The sequence below is a fragment of the Phaethon aethereus genome, assembly GCF_964289735.1.
Source record: "Phaethon aethereus genome assembly, chromosome: 2".
NCBI lineage: Eukaryota > Metazoa > Chordata > Aves > Phaethontiformes > Phaethontidae > Phaethon > Phaethon aethereus.
The window spans coordinates 79753253-79775462 of record NC_138582.1 but is presented as its reverse complement, the minus strand read 5'-3'; the positions used below and the strand labels follow the sequence as shown (position 1 = coordinate 79775462).

At 43.6% G+C, this 22210-nt stretch overlaps 1 protein-coding gene across 3 annotated transcripts in view; it reads right to left on the bottom strand.

The window, feature by feature from the left end:
• The window catches only part of TENT4A (terminal nucleotidyltransferase 4A), a gene marked incomplete at its 5' end in the record, with an annotated part of 61694 nt that extends 50192 nt beyond the window's left edge, over positions 1–11502 (bottom strand). For all 3 annotated transcript variants that reach the window (XM_081996353.1, XM_081996354.1, XM_081996355.1), the window contains one exon: positions 10676–11502. In XM_081996353.1, coding sequence (XP_081852479.1) covers positions 10676–11502 — 827 coding nt within the window. The remainder of the gene's footprint in view (positions 1–10675) is intronic.
• Between the last annotated feature and the right edge of the window lie 10708 nt (positions 11503–22210).

Sequence of the window (22210 nt, the reverse complement as noted above, 5' to 3'; positions counted from 1 at the left end):
GAGAGCATCATCTTCCTGGTCTGCATCCTTCTGGATAAGAATCAATGCTATCTTCACAGTCAGCATATGACAGCACCACCATCTTAATGTGGCACTTTCAAGAATTTTACCCTTTTGGATTCCTCCTGCAGAAGCTTCTCGAAACTGAGATGCTTTTTTAAAATTTAATGTTACTGTAGTTTGCATTTTTCTAAACATCTTTGCTCAGACAAGGTTATTGGAACACAGTCATAAAAAAGCAGCTCTGATACACACAGAACAAAATGCTGTATGCTGCTCAGGACCAATCCTAAGTAACTTCTCTACTAGCTGAAGGAATAATCTGGTGTCTGAAAAAAACAGATCATAACAGGATATTCACCCAGCCAATACAGGAGTAGTTTTCAGTTAAGTATTTTGCCCATGTAGCCTCTATGATCTTCATAAGCACTTGTTACTGTCACAGCCCAGACTTAAGAAGCACCTTAATCATGAGGAACAGAATTTCAATTTGCAACACATGATGGCATGCAGATATAAGTAACATTTTGCCTTTTTTTTTTTTTTTTAAATAGAACTTCCTTCAACATATAGCACCAGTCAATTTTTTCAATCTCCTTCTGGCTTCATAGAGAATTTGGGCTCCAAAAGCATCCCAGTACCTAGCTATCTTCTATCATATTCTAAGATGCCTGTTACACTACTTTCCTAGCAAAGATAGGCATTTTAATTGCCTTTCACAAGGCAGTTTCACTATATTTATAGAAACACTGAAAACAAAACTTGTTGGTGAGATAACTACTTTTAAGTACTACTTTTAAGCAAGGTGGAAAAGATTAGAATGCAGGGATGCAGAAGAGAGGCTACTTGTACTTGCTACGCTATTCAGCTTGCTAATTTTAACCGTCTGGAGGAACCTGCCATTCACTAATGCTATTACTGCCAAGCATGGTAAACATCTGCTGCTTACAAGCTGAACTATGCAATAGAATTGACACTTTTTGTTTACTAAGAAGTTACCCCTTTTACTGTTTTAGGAAAGGCAGATACATTTCTAGTCTTCAGGTTAAAATAGTACTCAGGAGACATTCTCAGACTTTTGTACTGTTTTTCCTCAAAGGCAGGTTTCTAAGATCATTTACTGTATCTACAACTGTTATTATATATAACACTGACTTGTTACTTCAAGGGCTAACTTCGATGCAGTGAAATGAAATTCTTAAACAGCATCGACAAATTAGGTGAATTAAAACCTACAGAGACTCTGTGCCCTCAAGTAAGCATCCTGTTCCTTTTCAACATCATGTCTCCACTACCAAGCACGTTAATTCACCCTAAAGGAACAGACAGAAACATGACTGCATCATTTATCTGGAACAACCGATTCTTTTTAAAAACATACTCATTCTAGTAAGTAAAGAGTATTTTCTAACTGAAAAGTCTAACACAATAGCCAAGAATCCTTACAAAAGGAAAGATTAGTTGCCACCGTTAAAGCATGTGGGTGTAACACTAGGGGTGAGTAGGAAATGGAGGTAAAAAAAACAGGGAAGCATAGGCAGCATTTCAACACAGGCTTTGTTGAAATAGAGGATACAAATGATAGTATATGTTCTTTCAATGAAGTGTGAACCCTGACACATGCCTGAGGACTTCGCTGTCTCAAGATTAAATGGTGAAAGGCCCAGCAGCCACTATGTGTATTTCAGAATCTGTTGAACTATACCTTCACATACAGCTACTGCAAAGTACAATCACGTTATCACGGAAATGTGGGGAAATCTTACACTTTTAGATCAAATGCACTCAATAGTTGAAATCAGTGTTACAGTCTAAAACTCAGGAACACAATTTAGTGAAATAAAGGAGAATATATATATTTGATTGAAAGCAATAGTATATTCTGAGATACAGACTTTTTCCACTATGATCTAAGTTTAAGAAACCTACAAAAGCAGCAAAAATATAACTATGACTGAGAAGGAGATGAACTTACAATTCTTCTCTTCCCACCCCACTCACAACACCCACCAGGTGCCTTTAGTTTTTTACACCAGTCCTCCTCACTACCCGTAACACTCAGGTAATGGTACTCTTCACTACCTATAACACTCAGGTAATGGTACTCTATGCCCTGTACAATTTTCTAAGCTTACAGATGAGAGAAACTATGAAAACACAGTGCTACGTTCACTGACTGTACTGCCACAGCAAATCAGTCTCATACTACTCTGTAATTTTGACAGCAATTATCTTTGTCACTCTAATTGTATGCAAGGCAGCAATCTCAAAGACTGGCAGAATAAAAAAAAAATCTCAACTATACAGAACTTATGAATCAGAGCTGTGAAATGTTTTACCGGTAGGTACCCTAAATACTAAGCTCAAATAAGAATCAAGCTGACTTTGCAAGTTAGCTACTAAGGAGAGAATGGAAGAAAGAAATACTTTGGTCTCATCCACAGAACAAAGAGTAGTTTATAAAACATATTGTACCTTTTCCACAAGAGATCATATTGTTCTTATCTCTTCTCTAAGCCCCATACTCTTGCAAGTCAGAGCCAGTCCTAATTTTAGACTGAGTTTCTCACCAATCAAATTTTACATCTTAGGAGCACTTTGATAGCTCATGCATACAAGAAATTAAGCTTGTTAGACTGATTTACATTGCAAATTTACACATTTATGTAACAGAATTTGTTTGTACTTTGGAAGAGAAAAAAATCAAAAACTAATCTCTTTTTGCAAAAAGTATGTCAATCCAATAAAACTCAACCAATTACCTTATTAATGGCTGGATGTACTTTGAAAAAGCTGCAATATAAAAATCTAGAAAAGAAACTGATACATATTTCCAAGTTAATATATGGCAAAATAGATCTGCTACATCAACTTCTGAACAGCTGTGTATTACTCCTGACTTAGGCTGCTGGACTACACCACAACACCAAGAAAACATCACATAATTATTTTGTTGCATCAGTGAAGGAACATACCATATGTTAAACCTTGGAACTGAATCAGCAAGCTCGCTATGCCAATAAATAGAACCGCTAAACACTGAAATTCCTGTCTTAATACTATTCTTTTCCAAATGCCCAAAGATAGTAAACGATTAACATCCCAGACAAGTCAGAAAGGTTGCAACAGCAGAAACACATTAGAAATGAGAGACTAATTATGCCTGTATAGATCAGGTATGCATTATGCCAGGTTAGCCACTGAAACGTTTAAGAGGAGAAGCAACTCTTGACATAATCTCGAGCAGTAGAGTCTAATTCAAAATGCATCCATCAAAGCATCACTAGCAGCAAACCCTGCACATTCAAAGTCAGCATCTCTGCAAGGCAACAAAAGCTAGAAAAGCCTTTTCTGGATTTAAGTACTGCTGCAGTTCACCATATGAAAGAGGAAGCTGCTTAATTTAAGAATCTCAACCAAAAGAATAAGGTGTTTCAGAGACTATTAAAGATACCACACTGGCTGTTTAGCAAAAGCATGCATCACTAATCAGATTTTAGGTGAAAGAAAGAGCTTCTACTACCTTCTCACAGGATTCCATCAGAAGATGTCTTCAGAAACCCTGAAGTCATGTACAAAGCAGGAAAAGAGGATTGGAAGATTAAGAATATCAAAAAGGATTATGAGGAACAACTTAACGAGATGCAAACCTATGCTTGAGAAAGGATAAACTAGCTCAGGAGCCCAAAAAACTGCTTCTGTTAAGTGAATTAAGGGATCAGAGCAGAGAAAGTTAAGTGAACACAACACATGACAAGTAGAGTAGCTAGTTTTTTGGTTTTGTTTTTTTTTTTTAATCCCTCAGAGATTTCCCTGATCCCTAACTATACAGGGAGAACTTGTCCCAAACCATCTTTTTAGCAGAAAATATTTCACAGCAAAGTCTATTCCTGATAATTTGGTATTCACCAAAAGCAGCACTCACTTGATATTGCATTTGTATCAGAAGAACAATAAGCAGCAATCCTTCTTTTATTAATTTAAAAGCATTAGTTTTGACATTCATAATAGTCAAACCAGTCAAAATAGAATCAAGGCAACACCTGAATAGTTATGACTATATCAAGATGTCAACATAGCTTTCGTAAAAGGAGGCCGTGTCTTAAAGAAAACTATTAGGAATTACTTGCAAGAACCAGCAAACCACAGAGGAAATCCTGTTATCTACTTGAATTTCCAAACGGCATTTGATAGTGGTCCCACATGTCTTTATGAAGACTTATGAAGAAACTAAGATGACATAGGATGACAGGGAAGACCTTCATGTAGACAGAGAACTGTTTTAAACATAAAACAAGCAGCTGGAACTCTTAGTTTTCATATTAAAGGAAGGTCACCAGTGAAGACCCAAAGTGCCCTATGCTAGTCAACATCCTCCTAAGTGATCTGGCAAGGGGATAAATGGTAAAACAGAAAAGTCTGAGGCTCCAAGGTTATCTAGAATAAGCAAGCTCAAGAACTGCAGTTGGACATTAAAATACAGACTGCAAAATGAAGTAGCAGGCAGGAGCTGAGACAGGATAAATATAAACACAGCAGAGAAATATGAGTGTATTTTATCTTTACAAAGATGCAGTAAGGGGCTCTGCACCGGCTCTAAACACTGAGAATAAAGATCTTGAAATAAGAATTCTGCTAAAAGGTCTGTTCATTACTCAGTAGCCAAAAAGAACAGGCAAGTCCCATGTTAGTAATCAGGAAACAAAGTACAAGATAGAACACGATAGCCCAAGATGTAGGAATACTGTGATGCTATCACACACACATCTAGTTCATCTGAGTCCCGAAGATAAAACAAAACTTTAAAGCATACAGAGGTGATAAAGACCTAGAGGCAGGAAACAGCTTCAATAGAAAAAATTATTGAATAGACTAGAAAACAGACAACTGTCAGGTGATTGAACTTTTCCCTTCCCTCTTTCAAGTCAGCTGCAAAAAGCACTCATGGATTGCCTCATTAATGCATAGACCTGTGACTGGCAGCAACTACAACCCTTGTGACAGCCTCAAGACAAAAAAATCTGGATCTTCACATAATGCATAGCTTAATTGAGGAACACCTTGCCACCGGGCACTGCTGATCCCAGAAGCTCATATGAGCTGAACATGAGATGAGACAAATTCATACATAAAATCCACAGTAAGCTTAACAATGCACGGCTTGGTAGCCCAGGTAGTCGGAAAACCATGTATCATTGAAATCTAAGTGATTATTTCAGGAAGTATCACTACAGGCTCATGTTGATATTATTCTCCTCCCAACATTTGGCATTGGCCTCTAATGGTTTCACCCAGTACAGCTGTTTATGTTCTTAGTGCCAATTATCTCCACTTCCAAAACCTAACAACTGTGAAAAGCATCATGAAGCGGATGCCAGGATTAAACTGCTCCCAACATGTCCCATTCTCCTTTACACAGATGTTAGCACCTGTCATACAAAGCCTTCTCATGTTTTACTACTGTAGCTCAGACTTTCTGACCTCTAGTACTATGTTCTCTGTCAAGTCTACTGCTGACAAAATATCCCTTTAATTCCATTACCAAAAGCATCACTTTAGAGTAGGTAAAGCTCAAAGTTTCCTTGTGAAGTGGATGCCTAGCGTAGAGTTAGTCAACTTAGTCGACTGCAAAAAAGAAATGTTCTGTTCTTTTGACAATTCATCCAGCAGCTACGTTTGAACTCTGCTGCATACCAACCCCTGGCATGAAAACAATCTGTTCAACCACGTCCTGATGCTCTCTCAAGTCTCTCTCTGGACATTTACTACAACTAACAGGCAACCACTCCCTCCTTCCTCCCTACATACTGCAGTATATACTGCCTAGTTCTGCCCTGACCCTAAAGCCAGATGAAACAACAATCAAGTGTACATTGCCAGCACTGCCTGCCTCTTACATTAAGAGCTTCACTACAGTTATCCACCTAATACTGCAGATAACAGACACTAATGATTTAACAGATGAAGCATAGCCCATTGTGTTGATTCTTTATTAGACAGTATTAGAGCAAGACAGCACTGTTAAATACAGGGAGGAGTTAGAATATCACCCTTGGGATTCCCCTAAAGCACTTACATGTGCTGGACACCCCAGAGCAGACAGTAAAAGCTTCAGAGTTTCCAAAGTCTGCATTTTTTCAGCTCAGCCAAAGTATACAAAAATAAAATTTGCAGCAGGGGCTGACAATGTGGCATCCCTACACATTAATTTGCATTGTCCAGCTCTAACAGCAGCATAATAAGAAGCAAGGGCTGACAAACATGGATCTAGAGCTATGGAAGATCCTGAATGCAATACATTTTTAATACCGCATTGCACAAAACCCAGAAACTGAATTTATCTTGGTCACCAAAGTTCAGTGTATCATAAAAGCAAAACCCCAATAAGACTGAAATCAGAAACACTTTGGCATACAGGTGAAGAAATAAACAAAACCTAATACAGACTTCATATATAGTACACCACATCTGAGCAGCTACAGAAACGAACCTCTGGACAACATTTCTGGTACATAGTATCCTTCAGCTACAAACTTGTGAACACTGAAGCAAGTCTTCTGGGGAAGCATCATCATAAGCTTACCTTGCTTATAAGAACTCTCCCCAGGTATCTGCTATGATCACCAGACAATGCTGGCCTGAATCCTCCTTCAGCCTAACCAAACGTGGAGATGTTTGCCCTCTTGTGCTCTACAACGGAACTTTTGTGTCATTATCAAGAGATGGTTAAAGACCACCGGTATGGAAGGGGAAAAAAATGTATGCAGTAGATTTTCAGATGCTATGCAGTGCTGATTAGTCCAGACAGAGCACCATTCCAAAGTATCATAACACTTCTGGTATCCACGCTAATCCTCAACAAGCCAGTTCTGTTGTTTCTGCACAGCACTGTAATGTGCCAAGCAGATATGCCAGGTATTTCAGCACTAATCTCATTCAACATCTACAATTAATCTGAAAACTTAGTTGAAAGTATTAAGCAGAACAGGCTCATATTGTTAAAAATGCCTCCATTCTTTACTTTATTAAATTCATATTAAGAACCAGAAGAATTAAATCAGATATGATTTTATACTACTCATAAGCTATTAGTTACATCTTAAGAGAAAGTGCCCTATTAGCGGTGTACCCACAAGCAATGCAAATTTAGCAGTACTGTCCTTAGTAAAAAGTTTAGTATAACTTGATTCCATATTTTGAAATAAAATTCCAGCACTTTTGAACTCTCTGGGTGCTTGAATTAGTCCAATGTATCTAAAATACTGACTTTACAGAAACAGTAGGTATTACTTTGATGTACAAAGGCAGCAGACCCTAAGATGCTAGATGTAGTTTAAAAACACTCCAGAGGATACTTTAGAGTAGCAAGAAATCACACGTATTTCTGAACATCAGTACAACAGTTTGGGCTAACCTCATAATCTTAAAGGACATATATCTGCATCACATCTGAAACCAAGCATTTCATCATTCCTACTGTGCTGTACTCCTAATCCAAACCCAGGCATTTAAGAATTTACACTGTTGCTACATTAATCACTGTGTTGAAGCACTGGCATAAATATGGCTTCATTCTCCTCACTTCTTACCTTCCAAAAATCTGGAAAAAGGTGGCACAGGTCAATCTAGGGCATCCTAACGCATAGCTTTAGGATGAAATCTAATCAGCATGGCTATTCACACCTGTGTTTTACAAGGGAGAATTTCCTTTACGACACAAAGATTGGCATGCTACTGTCAGAAGGTGGTACAAACAATAGGTGCAAGTCCACTCGAAAAAAGGAATACTGTACATAAAACAGAGCAAAACACAGCCTTTACAACATAAAGCATTCCTACACATCACTACACCTACCACCACAAAGCCTCTGAATATGATCCATTTGAAAAAAAAAATGGTGACAACTTGCACTGCTACAGACCATACCCAGTTCTGAATGAGAAAGCGGAGAGAGCACAGTACTATTTCAAAGTATGCAGGCATTTCAAAGTACTACGGCAGCCTGGGAGAGGGCAAACAGAGATTGCCCTTCTTAGTCTGTTACCAGAAGACACTACAGTAACAGTGTGAGCTACTGCTTGTAACTTGGAAATTTCAGCATGTCACAGAAAAATGCTGCAGAGAACAATATTCATGGCAGAGTAAGCTCTAACATTCACATATAAGTATAGGAGCATCAATGATCAAGTGCTTCTTCCTATAATCTATGTCCAAAGCAGACTGCAACTGAAGATTGCAAGGTTCACATTTTTTGACAGTTGCATACACCAGTTTGACACCAGTGAAGATGCTCTGTCAATGAACCATCACAGTCATGGAAGTGATGCTTCAGGACTGGGCTGATAGTTTCAAGGCAACAAATCAGGAACACAAAGGATCCAGAGGAAACTTCTGTAGGGATCTGTTCCCATTCCAGTCTCTTCAGTGCATTTTTATTTGAAGAGCCAAATAATACATCAGCCTGGCTTCAGGAAAATTAAGTTAAACTCAACAATAGTCAGGAATTACTGCAGAAGACAGACACTTAAAGCCACTCTATCAGTGACAATGTTTTTATCATTTCAATCATGTAAATACTTCACTAAAAAAAAATTAACACCACACCAAAAATTGTTTTAGAATACATGCTTGTCTAAGATTCACCTTGGGTAACAGAACTCAAAGTTTAAGGCAGAAACTGCTTTTCATATTTAAGTCTATAGTCTCAACTTCCATGCATTAGTTCCCTGCTACTCTAAGGAAAGCTACAACATTTGTACAGTTTTGTGAAGCTTAATGATGCGACAAATTAATCATGAGTCTGGAACTATGGGATCACACATGCTGTAGTTACTGGTGTCCCATCCCTAGCATCAGGTCTCACTGTAGTAATCCAGATCCCTGACAGAAGATCAGGAAACAGAGCTTCCACTTCCAAAGATCTTTAGCCACTTGTTCTTCTGCTGATGAGTTAATGACAATCTGTATTATGGAACCGCATAACTCAACTGAAGCTTGGCTAAACCATTTTCTTGTGTATGGATTCTCTATAAACTTATACTTGAAAAGTGGCATAACCTTTATTAAAGAAAAGCCAACAGAAAACAAAAGGGCAGAAGATGAAAGAGAAGGGTATGTGACTGGCATAAGTGGTGCTGCCTAACAGCTAGAGGACAGAACCTGCAGTGCCTGGATTCGATTCTCAGGTTTGCCACAGACCTGCTGGGTGACCTCAGGCAACTCCCTCATCCACCTGCCTAAAGATCTACCTCAGTGACACTGGCTTGTCCAGAAAATTAAAATATTAACTCAGTGTTCTACTGCATCTCTATGGAAATAAATCAAAGAAATTCAGCCTGTTTTTAAGATAATATTGGAATTGTAGACATACATCTTACTAACACAGGACCCAAAGCTCCTAGCATGACACCTCTTAAACATCCAAATCTTAGCTTCCTGTAAACAATTTTCATTTTCAATGTCAGTTTAGGATTAAAAAACAGTAGTCACAAGTCTTGTCCTCCCCAGGAGAGGCTATGGCTTGCAAAAACAGAACTTTCAAAATTTCTTTCAGTATTTCTGTGTAACTTTAATACACTCAACACCTGACTGTATCATCCTAAAGAGAAAAGGAAGACACTGTCCTTGAGTTAAATCTCTCACTTAAATTTCTCCAGCTCTGAAAGTATATCCTGTTATCTTCATCTATTTCCCTCTACAAATATGCACTGCCTTTACTCCATGGGTATCCAAGGGTCCTGGATTTTAGGAGTTCCAAGAAACTATTTTTAAAATTACATCAGAAATCTGTTGTGGTCAACCAATGCAGCTAGCACTTATTCCATGAATAAAACATTAGAAAGCAGCATCTCCCCTTGACTGAGTGAACTTTGACAGTGGAAAGAGAGAAACATCATGGAGGTGTGTTATTCAAGTTTAGTCCCGTCTACTTATCTGTGTGTATCTGACCAAACTCAGCCTAACTAGCCACCTGTGAGAAAGTTATGGCTACAGAATAGGATGAGCTTCATAAAAGTGTTCTCTTTAGAAAGCCAAGATTTGAGTTCAGATATTGGCTTGCTCAATCTTTCTAGAGATAGAACATTTCCCTCAAAAATGTTCTAAGACCACAATGACTTTCGCACTTATTTCAGACAGAATTGGGCACTTCCCTGTCAATTAATGTTCCTAATATTCCCCAAAGTAACCAGTCTGCTACAGCTTAAGCAGAGGCATTTAAAAATTAGTGCAAGGGTCTTCTTTGAGCTCTTCTAAACTGAAGCCTCCCACTTCCCCCTCACAATCTGAATTGACCCCCAAAAGGCTGACAAGCATCCCCCACCCATCTTCACTTTAACTACTGTAGGTGTCATTTGATAGTGGCCTGACATCATCTTCTCTCAACCTACTACTAGGCAAGGCCTAGCCCCCTGTATCTATGGGTTCCCAGGCCCTGCCTGCATTGCTGCTTCGGCCAGGAGCCACCCAGCCGGCACAGACCAAGGCGATTTACAAAAGAACACGGGTTTATGCCCTGCCATCCCCTATCATCAACCTCGCTGCCGCAGTCGGCTCCAGAGGAGTTTGTGTGACCCCAACCCACCCACTCCCCTGCCCGGAGGGGCCGCAGGAGAGGCTGCCGAGGTTCCCCTTTCCACTCGGGCTGCAGCAGCCCCAGAGGCCCCGGCTGCTCACCCCTGCACGCCCGGGCTGTATTTCCTGGTCTTCCAGGGCGTGCCGGGGCTCTGCAGTGCTGGCTGAGGCGGCTGCCGCTGCTGGTGGGGCGAGTTGTTGATGGCGACGCCACGGCTGCCGGAAAGCAGGTAATTCATCCCATAGGTGCTGGCTTTATTCTCTCGTTTCCTCCGGCCCGGGTGGTACTGGTGCTGCTGGGGAGAGGCCGGCGGCGGCGGGTGGGGGCTGCGCGCCAGGTGCGGGGGCTGGTGGTGCCCGTTCACACCGTTCACTTTGTTCTCATGGAAGTTAAAAAACTCCCCGGGTCCGGCCCCGCTGCCCAGCAGCCCGGGAGGAGCCACCGCCGCCGCCCTGGGGCCGCAGGAGGAAGAGGAGGAGCCGCCGCCTCCGCCGCCGCTGCACGATCCCGAGGAGGAGAAGCCGGGGCTCTCGGTGCCGGACTCCACCGACGAGCAGGAAGACGAGGACGACACGGAAGGCGACTTCTGCAGCCGCCGCCCTCCCTCGCCGCCGCTCACCGCCGTGGGGCCGGCGGTGGCCGCGGGAACCAGTCCGGTCAACAGGGCCGGAGGGGAAGGCGACGGCGAGGGCGGCGAGGAAGAGGAGCAGCAGGCGCCGCCGCCGGGCGCCCCGAGCCGCACGCAGCTGTGGCCGCGGGGCGGGGAAGTGGCGGCGGAGTCCAGCGCCGGGGAGTTAAGGCAGAGGTAGTGCGGGAAGCTGGCGCCGCCCCGGCCCCCCACGCCCTGCGAGGTCTCCCAGATCTGCATCCACAGCGCATTCGCGGGGCCTTTCTGCTCGGGCTGGATCCAGGCCACGCGGGGATCCATCCACGCCCGCCCGCCTCCGACCCTCACGGCCCGGCCAGAGCGCCGCGCCGCCGCCCGCTCACCGCCCGCCGCGCACTCCCTCGCCTCAGCGCGCCGGGCCCGGCAGCGGCGCTAGACACGAGCCGGGAGCGGCGGCATGTGTCGCGGGGAGGAGGGAGGGCGGCCCTAGGCGCGGGCGGGCCGAGCCGGGCGAGGCGAGCGCGGCTCGGGAGGAGCGGAGGCGGCGCAAACTGTACCCGGCCCGGCGCTGCCCGGAGCGCTCCCCTCGCCGTTCCAATGTGGCGTCCCCCTCGCCAGGGCCAGAAGCAGTAGTGCGCATGCTCCGCAGATTTTAAACCTTCACTGGAGACGGCCGCCCTGGCAACCGCACATGCGCGCTGGCCGCCCCGGGGGGAGGGGCCAGGCCCGCCGAGACCGGTGGGAAGGGGGAGGGAGAAGGACGTTGGGATGGCTTCCCCCGCTCCGGCGCTCTCGCCCTCGCGCGCATGCGCGCCCGGGGGATGTCGGAAGGGTTCGGAAGCCCTCGGACGGGAGGCGGGGCTTCGGTGTCTAGCACGCGTGCGCGGACCGCGCCACCGTCAGCTCCGGCCGGGCTTGGCAGAGCCGCCCGGGGCCCGGTGGGCAGGGGGAGGTGGCGGGCAGGGGCCGCTGTCCCCGGGCCTTGCGAGCTGGGGCTCTGCGGGTGAGAGCCTGTGTGAGGCCGTGGCCCTTAGCAGCTGGAACAGCCGCGGTGCGGGGTAGCAGCCGGCCGCGGCCCAGCGGCGGTTTAACACAAGCACTGCGTTCGCTCCCTCTGTGCTGGGGCTCATCCCTGTGGAGAGGTGTAGCCCTGTTCCCACAGAAATACAAGGGTGAATTTTGAGGAGTAATTGAGATAAGAAGCGGGTCCAGTTAGACCTGCTTCCAGAGGGGCTGGGAGTGGTGGGATCTGAGCCGGGCCCTGCTTGACGCCAGAGGCCCAGAAGCTGGCGGGCTGTGCGTATGGCCCAAAGCATGCAGTTCATAGGCAAGGGAAGGCTCTCCCACTTGTCCTTCTAACGCCGAGAAAGCCCTGTGAAGCCCTACGCTTCCACTGGATACTTAGGTTTTTATCTGGCTTGAATCTCTGGGGCGTTGTTGCCTGTTCCAGGGGGTGTCTCTGCAAGGAATGTGTTTCATCTGCAGTGATCACTGGGTAAAACGCAAATAGCTGTTGGAGTGGGGTGGAATGCAGGTACGCTATTTCTTCTGTGGTCTAAAGATCAGCTTTAACAGCCAGCCTTCCACAATGATGTTCATAACTGTTCTCTTTCTAATCTAGTGATTTGGCCTTTTCCTTGAGCAGCTTCAGCATGCATAGGGGATCAAGTGTGCTCTCCCTGGGGTACTCCCAAAGTCTACAGTGGTCCAAGATTCACCAGTCAGTTTGATACAGCTCTCACCTGACTGAACAACAGCAGAGAGAAGGACTGCAGATGTGTAATGACAAAAACTATCAGGGAATCCCAGTTACAACAGCCCTCAAAATGCAGTTGTGTGGCACATCTTAGGTGGTCTAACAACTTGCTGCCACAAAAGAGGAGAAAAGGAGAGGTCCCACTCTCCATAATCCTGCTACTCCCTTTCCTTGCTCCCTTGCACAAAGCCCTGATATTGATCAGTGGGCCAATGTAACTCATTAATTCAGCAGAAAACTGCACTGGGAAGAAAAGTAATAGTTTTCAGCCGTTATCAGAGCTGGCACTAAGGAGGGGGTGGAGAGAGGATGAGAGAAAAGAACTGGCATTTGTTAGCAGAAGGCAGTTATATTTGATACAGCTATATTCTCTAACGGTACCCTTCAGAGTAAGAAAAACTGATTTGAGGGTGACAGCCTAATGTTTATTGTTGTAAGTCATTTAGAAAGCAAGTCATTCATTTGTATTTTGTTAAGATACAGATCTATTTTCAGGAATAACAGACAAACTACACACAGAAGTACACAATAAACTAACCAAAACCAAACCACATGAAAGAGCTGTTAAGCTTGTCTCATGTAAAACCATGTTCACCAGAATTTCATCTAATGAAACCAAAGTGCCCTTCTAACTTGCGTGGTCAACTAGGTATATAGATTTTCAGCACAGATTTCAGCTGCTTGAGTTACTGATAGCAGTCCTTCATTTTACAATTCATCTTCCCAAAGAATTCTGTGTATTTTTGTTTTGTTTTTAATTCAACTTGAATGGAGATAAATAAACAGGTTCCTCAACTCGTTCTTAAATAAATGCCATAAGAAATAAACCACAGAATTATACTGTCTCTTTCTTTTTTTAGCCCTGGATACTTTGCATTCTTGCCTGTGTGATGGCCCAGGTTCAGCAAGGAGAGGCGAGAATCAGCAGTATTTCCGCAAGCCTAGCCGGTGTGGTATGCTAGTGGTTAGAATGATTACTTTGTAGATCCACTTTGAAGTACTGAGAAGGCTGAGGAGGCCGTAAGAGCCCCTCAACCTTTTTAGTTCCATGTTCTGACTTTTCACACAACAGGTGAAGATCACATCTTCAAGCTGCTGAGTTAAAAATCTTCATACAGAAGTACTGGTCAGTGTTTGTGGGGGAAAAAAAAAAATGCAAGGACCAATCTTATGGAGGCAATTCTAAGCTCTGCAATTTCATGATCTGTTGTCTTTATTTCCTTTCCTGCCCTGCTGCCATCTTTTAAAAGTCAGCGATTTCAAGAGGGCCTGATTTCCCACTTTGCTAAAATTATCTCCAGCTTCATTTTGAGGTCTAGCTGGTAGAGACTGCTGCCTTGTAAGAGGCAGTAACTCAAAAGCAGCTTTTGATCGAGGAAAGACACGGTATTCCTGACACTCTCACCAATCCCAACGCTGTCTTGGAAGGGGCCAGGCTGTTTCCTGAAATAGCTACAGTCTTCTCAGAAGGGGTTGTCTCTCAGTGACTTAAACTGTGTTCCTGTAGACAGAATTTCTGAAGCTAACATGGTGGTTTGTCTGTTCCCTCTATGGGGTCAAGGCAGCAATACCATGTAAGTGTAATAGTGGGCATGAGATGGAAGTTTTGGGCACAACCTACTCAGGGATCCGCATTTTAAGAACAAGGAGAAGAAGGAAGTCTCTGAGAAATCCATAAGCAATGGTTTGTTAACACACCAGTTCACTCATGTATCCCATGATGGTTCTTTGGAGCTTGCAGCAAGCCACTAAAATATCTCTGCAGAAAAGGAGACATGACATGTTTCCTTTCTAAGTGTGTATAATATTAAGAAATAACACCCAATAGCCTGTTGTGACACAGGGACAAGAAAAACTGTCATCTTCTAACACGAGCTTTTATTCTCTTCTGTTTCTAGCATCTCCATTGAGAAATCTCAGTAAAGCATGTTTCTAATCTTGTCTCCTTGGAGTGAGAATTTCCTTTGCAAGGACTGATTTTTTTAAAAGATTGATTGATTTTAATTCAGTTGTCCTTTATTGAATGACACTACTCACTGAAGGTAAGACTCTCAGAAAGTTTGAAATTCAAATACAGTTTTGATCGTCAGAAAAATTTACTTTCTTTTCAAAAAAGTTTCCTTCCCACTCGTGAACTTGTGAGGAACCAGGTATTGTGAAGATCCTAACCTCAGGCAACACAATGCCTTGTTTGCCGTGGTGAAGTTCAAACGCTTGATTCAGATTATTAATATCATATTAAAATGCCTTATACTAGCATTGCCTGTCTTATGTCAATAACACAATGTCTGTAGATCTTTTTCATCACTTCTGCCTCTTTAAGGTAGTATTTATCTTTGAAGTTATGGAACTAACGACTGAAAATGTAGTCTCATTATTTCTGAGGTAACTTAATTAATCTGTTGCAAAGTCTTTTAAAGTGTGTGCTTGTCACAGAAAACACAACCACAGCTCCCTTGTGGATGAAGATTGTGTTTCAGTTTCAGCGTCAGCCAAATACATTTTTTAATTTGGCAACAGTGGCAGTACTGAAGTGTTTGGTAACCTTGTAGTTGACGACTTTGATGTCCTGATAACTGCAATTCCAAATCTGTGAATAGTTCATATGTTTTGGTAAATAATGGCAATTGAGTTGAATACCTAAGTGGGATATATACAGGGCAGTGTTGCCCAATGCTTGCTATTAATCTATTTTTTCTAACAAACCCTCTGAACTCTTTAACACAGGTGAAGGCAGATACCTTTAGTATGGCTCAGTTTACACACCTGGAAATGATGAGATGCAAATACAGCATACGCGTGTGACGCAACCTTAGTTCTGTTCTCTGAAGCTGGGAATTGCCTCGGGTGTGATTCCACCAGGGCGATGTAGTGGCTGAGAGGCAACCAACAGGTTCTCCAACAGTTGACATTCTCCAGGACATCTCCAGGATTTTGTCCGATACAACCTTCATTCTGGTCACCCACAGTCTCGCAGCAAGCCTCTGACGCATCACCACCTTCACGCTCACCAGCTCTGATCTCCTTCATAGCCTTTGCAGCCCATAGGATGGATGGAGAAGGCACAGAGAGTAGGTTTCAGCAGTATTTCTGACCAGTTGTGTATCTGCTGGAGGCGAGAAGAGGAAAGAACTGAAAAAAACATGGTCTTGAGCTGGAGTGGGACATGAGAGAAAGACTGCCCAGCCAAGAAGGCGCATCCCTAACAAATGACCTTCAGAGTGTGCTAGTCACCAGGAGACAGTGCTGGGGAGGAGGTAAAGGGGAGAGTTTCCTTAGCTACACTCTTGTCACCTTTTTTTTTGCAGTAAATACATTCCTGGACAGGAGAGCAGAGAGAGAATTTTCCTCTCTCAGACAGAGCTGATCACAATGGAGAGATGAGTGGAAAGGCAGAACAGGAATTTCTGATTCTTACAAAGCATGATTTAGGGCATACTTGTAATTTGTCCCCTGGAAGGCTTTTACCTTCTTCAAAATGGCTTCTGGCTCCCATTAAGGAAGGCCTGGCACGAGTAACCCTGAGCAGGCTAAAATCATGTCATCTTTTCCTCCTTAAATCTTCCACTTTGCTCAGCCCTTCCTCTCTTCATGGCTCAATGTCCCCTTCTGATGAACACTGAGCGTCAGCCAAATTTAGGGTGTTGAGGCATATTCAGAGCCAATTAAAGTGCAGAGGCTGAAACAGCTGTCAACCACCAGCCATCTCCTCTTCCCACTCTGTCTTCCCCCACTCTTAGGAGGGTTGCCAGGCCAATGTCAGAGAAGCTGAACAGACAATAAATCAACAGCTGAACAGCTGCAGCTTCCATCCAGGCATGTTCATACACATAAAAATCCTTTTCTAGCTGCCTGCATAACATAGCTGGGTGGTAAACGGAGAAGGCGTGGGAGGCGGTTCACAAGCCATTCAACTACGCTTGCAGTCAGGGTGGCAGCTTGGGGAAAAGAGAGGCTGCATGGACAGCCAGGTGTGGTTCTTGCCTCACACTGCTGGATGTGTGTCGATGTTTCTTGCGGGAACCCTATCTTGGAGACCTTGCGTCACTGTGTACGTTGTGTAGATGTGCAGTACTACAACAGGAGCAAGATAAACGTGTCACCTTGATATACCCACGTTCTATTTCCATTGAGATATTTGGGGCTCTGAGAGGGATTACTTTCCAAATGCTGCTTTATTATGAATATTTTTCTTGGCATATTACACAGATATTAAATATTTAACACATCATCTTTTACAGTTTTCAGTGACATAAAACAAATAATTATTGAATTGTTCCATTTCAAGAATGGTATATGCAAATTTTTAAATTGTTGTGTTCTATTTTGTTTCTCTTCCTCATTTAGAGAAAGTTTGGGAGGATACAGATTTTGGAAGGCTTTTTTTTAACTCAGAGATTAGGTATTTCTGCTTTAGACTAGTCAGATTTCTTAAGAGAGACTATGACACCAGCACTAACATCTAATTGAACAGAATTGAGTCTTACAGACTTTCTTTCTTCAAAGGCTTATTTAGACATGGAAATTAACTTGTGATAAGAAGAACAGAGAGGGGTTTAAGAATAATTTTAGGTGTAGAAAATAATCTGTGAGAGAGATCATAAACAAGTGACGTTTATGTTAAATACCATAAAGCTCTTGAAAGTATTTTTCTGAGTGGGATCTGAAGAACTATATGAAATCAGGTGCTCTGTCTTCCTGTCTTGGTTAATGCAGAACCGTGCAAAGAGTTGCTTTTATAAGACGGACCACTTGCCTTTGAATGACAGGTTGAGGGAGCACATTAAGGAGACTCTCATTGGTGTGAATTGCTGGAACTGATCAGGACTCTTCCCTTAGTCATGTTTGCAATCTAGGGGGTCCTGGGATCATCTTTAAGTTGTCATTCTCCATGCTGTTCTGTAGAGAACAGCTGAGGGCCTACAGAACCTGCTGTGTGAATCATGGCAAGAGGGATCCCAATTAACGGCATGGTTGCACATGCTCCAAAATGGAAGGGAAAAGTAGATCTGGCTAGACCTGCTGCTAGGAGAAGAATCTGTGAGTAATGCATTCCTCCTAGGAATAATATTACAATAAAAATGTGTTCCTTCAGATCTGTTGAATGTAAGTTTTCTGCTGAGGAGGGCAAGATACTATTAAAAAAACAGGATAAAAAAGTGCTAAGATGCACAGGATAAGCTGTGAGAGAGCCGATGTAAAATTTGCTTAGTGAGGATGTGTCCTGGAGCCTTTGTATGCCATGTTAACATGGCACCAGATAGGGCCATGTTTAGTATAGCTGCTTCTATACTAAACCTGGAAGTGTCATTTATGCAGAGCAGAATGACTGTGGAAAGAATTAAAGAAAAGTTACGTCGGGTGTCAGCCAAGACTATTGTAGTGAAAAAAGTAGCCCACTTTTATTAGCTCTCAAGCTAGATCAAAGCCATGTTTGATCTTGTACAGATTTCTAGAAGGTAATTTATCTTTTGTGGTTAGCTGCTGAAGTATTTTTCATTCGTTCAACCTGCTCACTGGTCCTCGCCTATAGGCAGCACATGCACATACCTATATGCATTTGCTCTTTAAATGCACTCTGTTGCAATGCTCCTCCCTCTCCTTAGGTATGTCTGTGTTCTGCATCTCCACCTTCAAAGCTATTATTTTTAACTGCTCTTGGGCCACAACTAAATCACTTGGACATCTCAGGAAGGAGATTTCCAGAAGAGAAACAGCTTGATGCCAGTATCAAAGTGCTGACCAAAGCCATATTCACATTGGCCCATAGGTAAGTGAGGAGTACAGAAGATCAAAGGAGAGCATGATTTTTTGGCAGGTTTTTTAGGTAACATTAACGTGCAGCAGCTGTAGGATAGATTAGATAGGGACTGATAGGAAAGAATAACACAGTTTAGCAGGTCCTTTAGAATGAGGATAGAAAGAAGGATGGGAAAAGTGTGAGCCAGTATGAGAGCATGGTTGAACAATTAATCTTATGTAGAGAAAAACCTGGGCTAGGAATAAGGAGAACAAAGGAGTGGAGTGGAGTGGACAGATGCGGGTCTTGGCCAGGGGTGTAGGAAAACTGGAAGAGCACTGACTCATCTGTCAGCACACACATTTGCCATTTGCTCTTTGAAGGAGCTAGAGGCAAGGCCAGGGACCAGCAGAACAGTATTCAGACACCTCTGCCCCAGACTTTCTATCAGGACTGCACCAAATCCTCCTGAGCTCAATACTGGAACCACATAGCACTTTATACCTTCCTCTGCCTCTCTTGAGACATGATAAACAGCCTCACCACCAGTTCATTCCAGTGCATGGACTGTGGACAGAGGTCAGCTGGGACTGCTCTAAGACTTCTTCAGTTTGTCAGTACCATTTCATCTTGGGACCTTGTACACATGCAGTGGAACAGACGTGCCTTTGGGATCTTGCAGACCGTAGATGAATGGGACATACCTGAATATCCCAAGGCCCCCTTGTGATGGCAGTGTCTGTATCTCCTGTCTGTGGGTACCGACAGTGAACATGATAGTTATCTGCAATGGCAGTCTCCACTCCACAGCCATGTGGACTGAGTTAAGGAGTCTGTTCATGATATCAACATCCAGTCTGAGCAAGCATCAGCTCCCCAGGAAGTCTATGCCTCTGAGCTCCTGGGCTGCTGAGCACTCTGTGGGCATACAGGTAACATTGAAGAAACAGCATTCATTTACTGGTGGTGGTGGTGAGAGCAGAAAAGGCATGAGGAAGGAGGAGTGAAGTGACAGCGCTGAAACAGATCAGGATTTCTGGTTGTCTGCGGTGACTGTGCTTAGGTTGAGCTAGGAGAATAGCTGCTGCCCCTCCAGGCAGGTCATGGGCCAGAGCAAAGAGAGGCTGCCATTCCTGCTGCCACGTGCCAAGGTCAAGCACCCACGTAACTTCATGAAGGGGCAGCTTAGTTTTTTTCCCATGCCTCAAAACCACCACTGCTCAAAGCATCCAGAAGGCTAGAAACAGCTCCAGATTCTTCCAGAGAGGCCACAGGGAGGCCTTACGGGCCAGTGATCCTTTCTGCTGAGTCCTGGTGTCCAGACGGTTCACTGATGATTCTTGTGCTTCCCAGCTGAGCAGGAGGTCTGACCACCCTGCAGCCAGGAGCCTGCCTTGGAACAGCCTGGCCTCCAGTACTACAACTCCGACTAGAAGCTGTTTGTTTGGCATAGTTGCTGCTGGATGAAGCAATGGGATACTCTTTTCTTGCAGAGTCTCTGGCAGAGCTCATGGTGTTGTATTGACAGATGCCATGGAGTAGCTAGATGGAGCACTCATTCTGCTCACAGAAACACAAAACTGCATCAGCTGTCTTTTTTTTTTTTTGTGGTGTGGTGGCAAGGATGCATGGACCTCCTTCTTTTTGGAAACAAGTTAATTTGGACACAGGACAGATGTGCTTGTGGCTCTAGGGCTGCCTAGTGGGACCTGGAGAGTGTTTTAACATCACCAAGCTGTAGCTGTTTTCTCACTCAGAGTTGCCTGGTGATATCTATGAAGTTTATCCCAGATGGTTCCTCATGAGGTGGTGACAGACATGGTTCATGAGACCTATTTTTATTGGATGGAAATAATCTCTTGAGCATGTACTCAGAAGGTGGCAGACATTAACACAATGTAAACCTCAGGCTTTTTAGGATTGTGCAAAATTCTTAGAGCCTGGCTAAGCCATGTAGCTACCAGTGCGTAGAGTTAAGATCTGTGCTGCCAATGAGTCTTGCGTGGTGGGAGAAAACTGTAGAACAAAATGCATTGAATGAACAACTCTTGAGCAGTCTCTGCCTCTTATTTGCTCAGTTCATCTACCATGAATTAGGAGGAATTCAATCAGACTGGCCATACAGACAGCTCCACAGAAGTGATTCTGAGCATAAAGCCATCCTACTGCCCTTTCCAGCTGCACACATCTATCACTTACTGGTTGAAAAGTGCTTCTCTGACAACTTTGTTGCCATTATTTCTAAATGCTTCTGTTGATTCCTGCCCCTGTTGATGGTCTAGGTCATGCTGTCCAGAGGCAATCCTTTCTGACAGTAGTGTTCTCTTGGGACGCTGTGTCAGGGACTGAACCAATTCCTACGTGATACAGTCATCCTCCTCCAGATTCTTGTTTGTATAGATTGACCAGTCCCTCTGCACCTCTAATGGCAACTCTCTCTCGATCATTCTCTTCCTTAACTTACCTATGAGAACAACACATAGTACCAGTCTCTACCCCATGCTACTCAGTGGGATGCTTCAGGAGTGCCATTGCATAAATCTATGGCTGACTCTTGGCTGTGAAGTGCAGAGCACTTCAGAGTCTTCCCTTGGACTATATCTGTTGGGAGTGGAGAGCAAAAACTATGAGGAACTGTCTACAACTGCTGTCCTGAGGATATGGAAGCTGCTGTTTTCACCTTTTGCCCTGTATTTCTTCCTGCTGCTTTCTACTTTCAGCATCTGTGTGACAAGGGAAATCCTTCCCCTGCCCTCAGTGTAATGCATTTCTCGTTTCTTGTTGACGACAGGTTACGTTGCATAATGTGCTATTTAGCCTGGCTGTAAGGATCCTATTGCCTGGTGCTGGCTTGGAAACCATCTGTCTTTACTAGAAATGGATCTGACATAGGGCTAGGAGATAGGATGGAAGTGGTTTGACCTTGATTGTGCCATTTATGGGATAGACAGCTTTGCCTCAGCTTTCTGCACAGCTTCTAAGAATGATTTCTTGACATTTGTACTGCATGGCGTAATTCTTTGCTGGGCCTCATTCAAGCTCTCTCATTCATTTTGAACTCTCTTATTTGGGCCACATGGAACTCAGCGAGAATTATGGACAAAACGTTTTGGTCTCACAGAAATTACACCTGAAGTTACCCACAAGGAAGAAGAAATGGTCTGTGATGTCTCAGGGCAGATCTCAGCAATCACCCAGGAAAGTTTCAAATCAGATCTGCTAGAACAAAATATTTACAGTATACATTAGGAAAGATGAAAGCTTTTCTAGATCAAGTAGAGCTCTGGCTGAGTGCCCAGCCTTGCTGCCAAACAACTGGCCTTGCCGTTGGAGCAGAAAGTAGAAAAAGGAAGTACATTTCTCTGGAGACATCTATAGAGAGGTTAACAGAGGTAAGAGATCTTGTTCCTGCAGACCAAAATTACCTGGAGACTTCACAAATATCCATTCCAAATGCTTGCTGGAGAGTCTTTAAGAAAATTGATTTACTTAAAATGAAAGCCCATATTCAAGTTGTGAATCACTAATAAGTA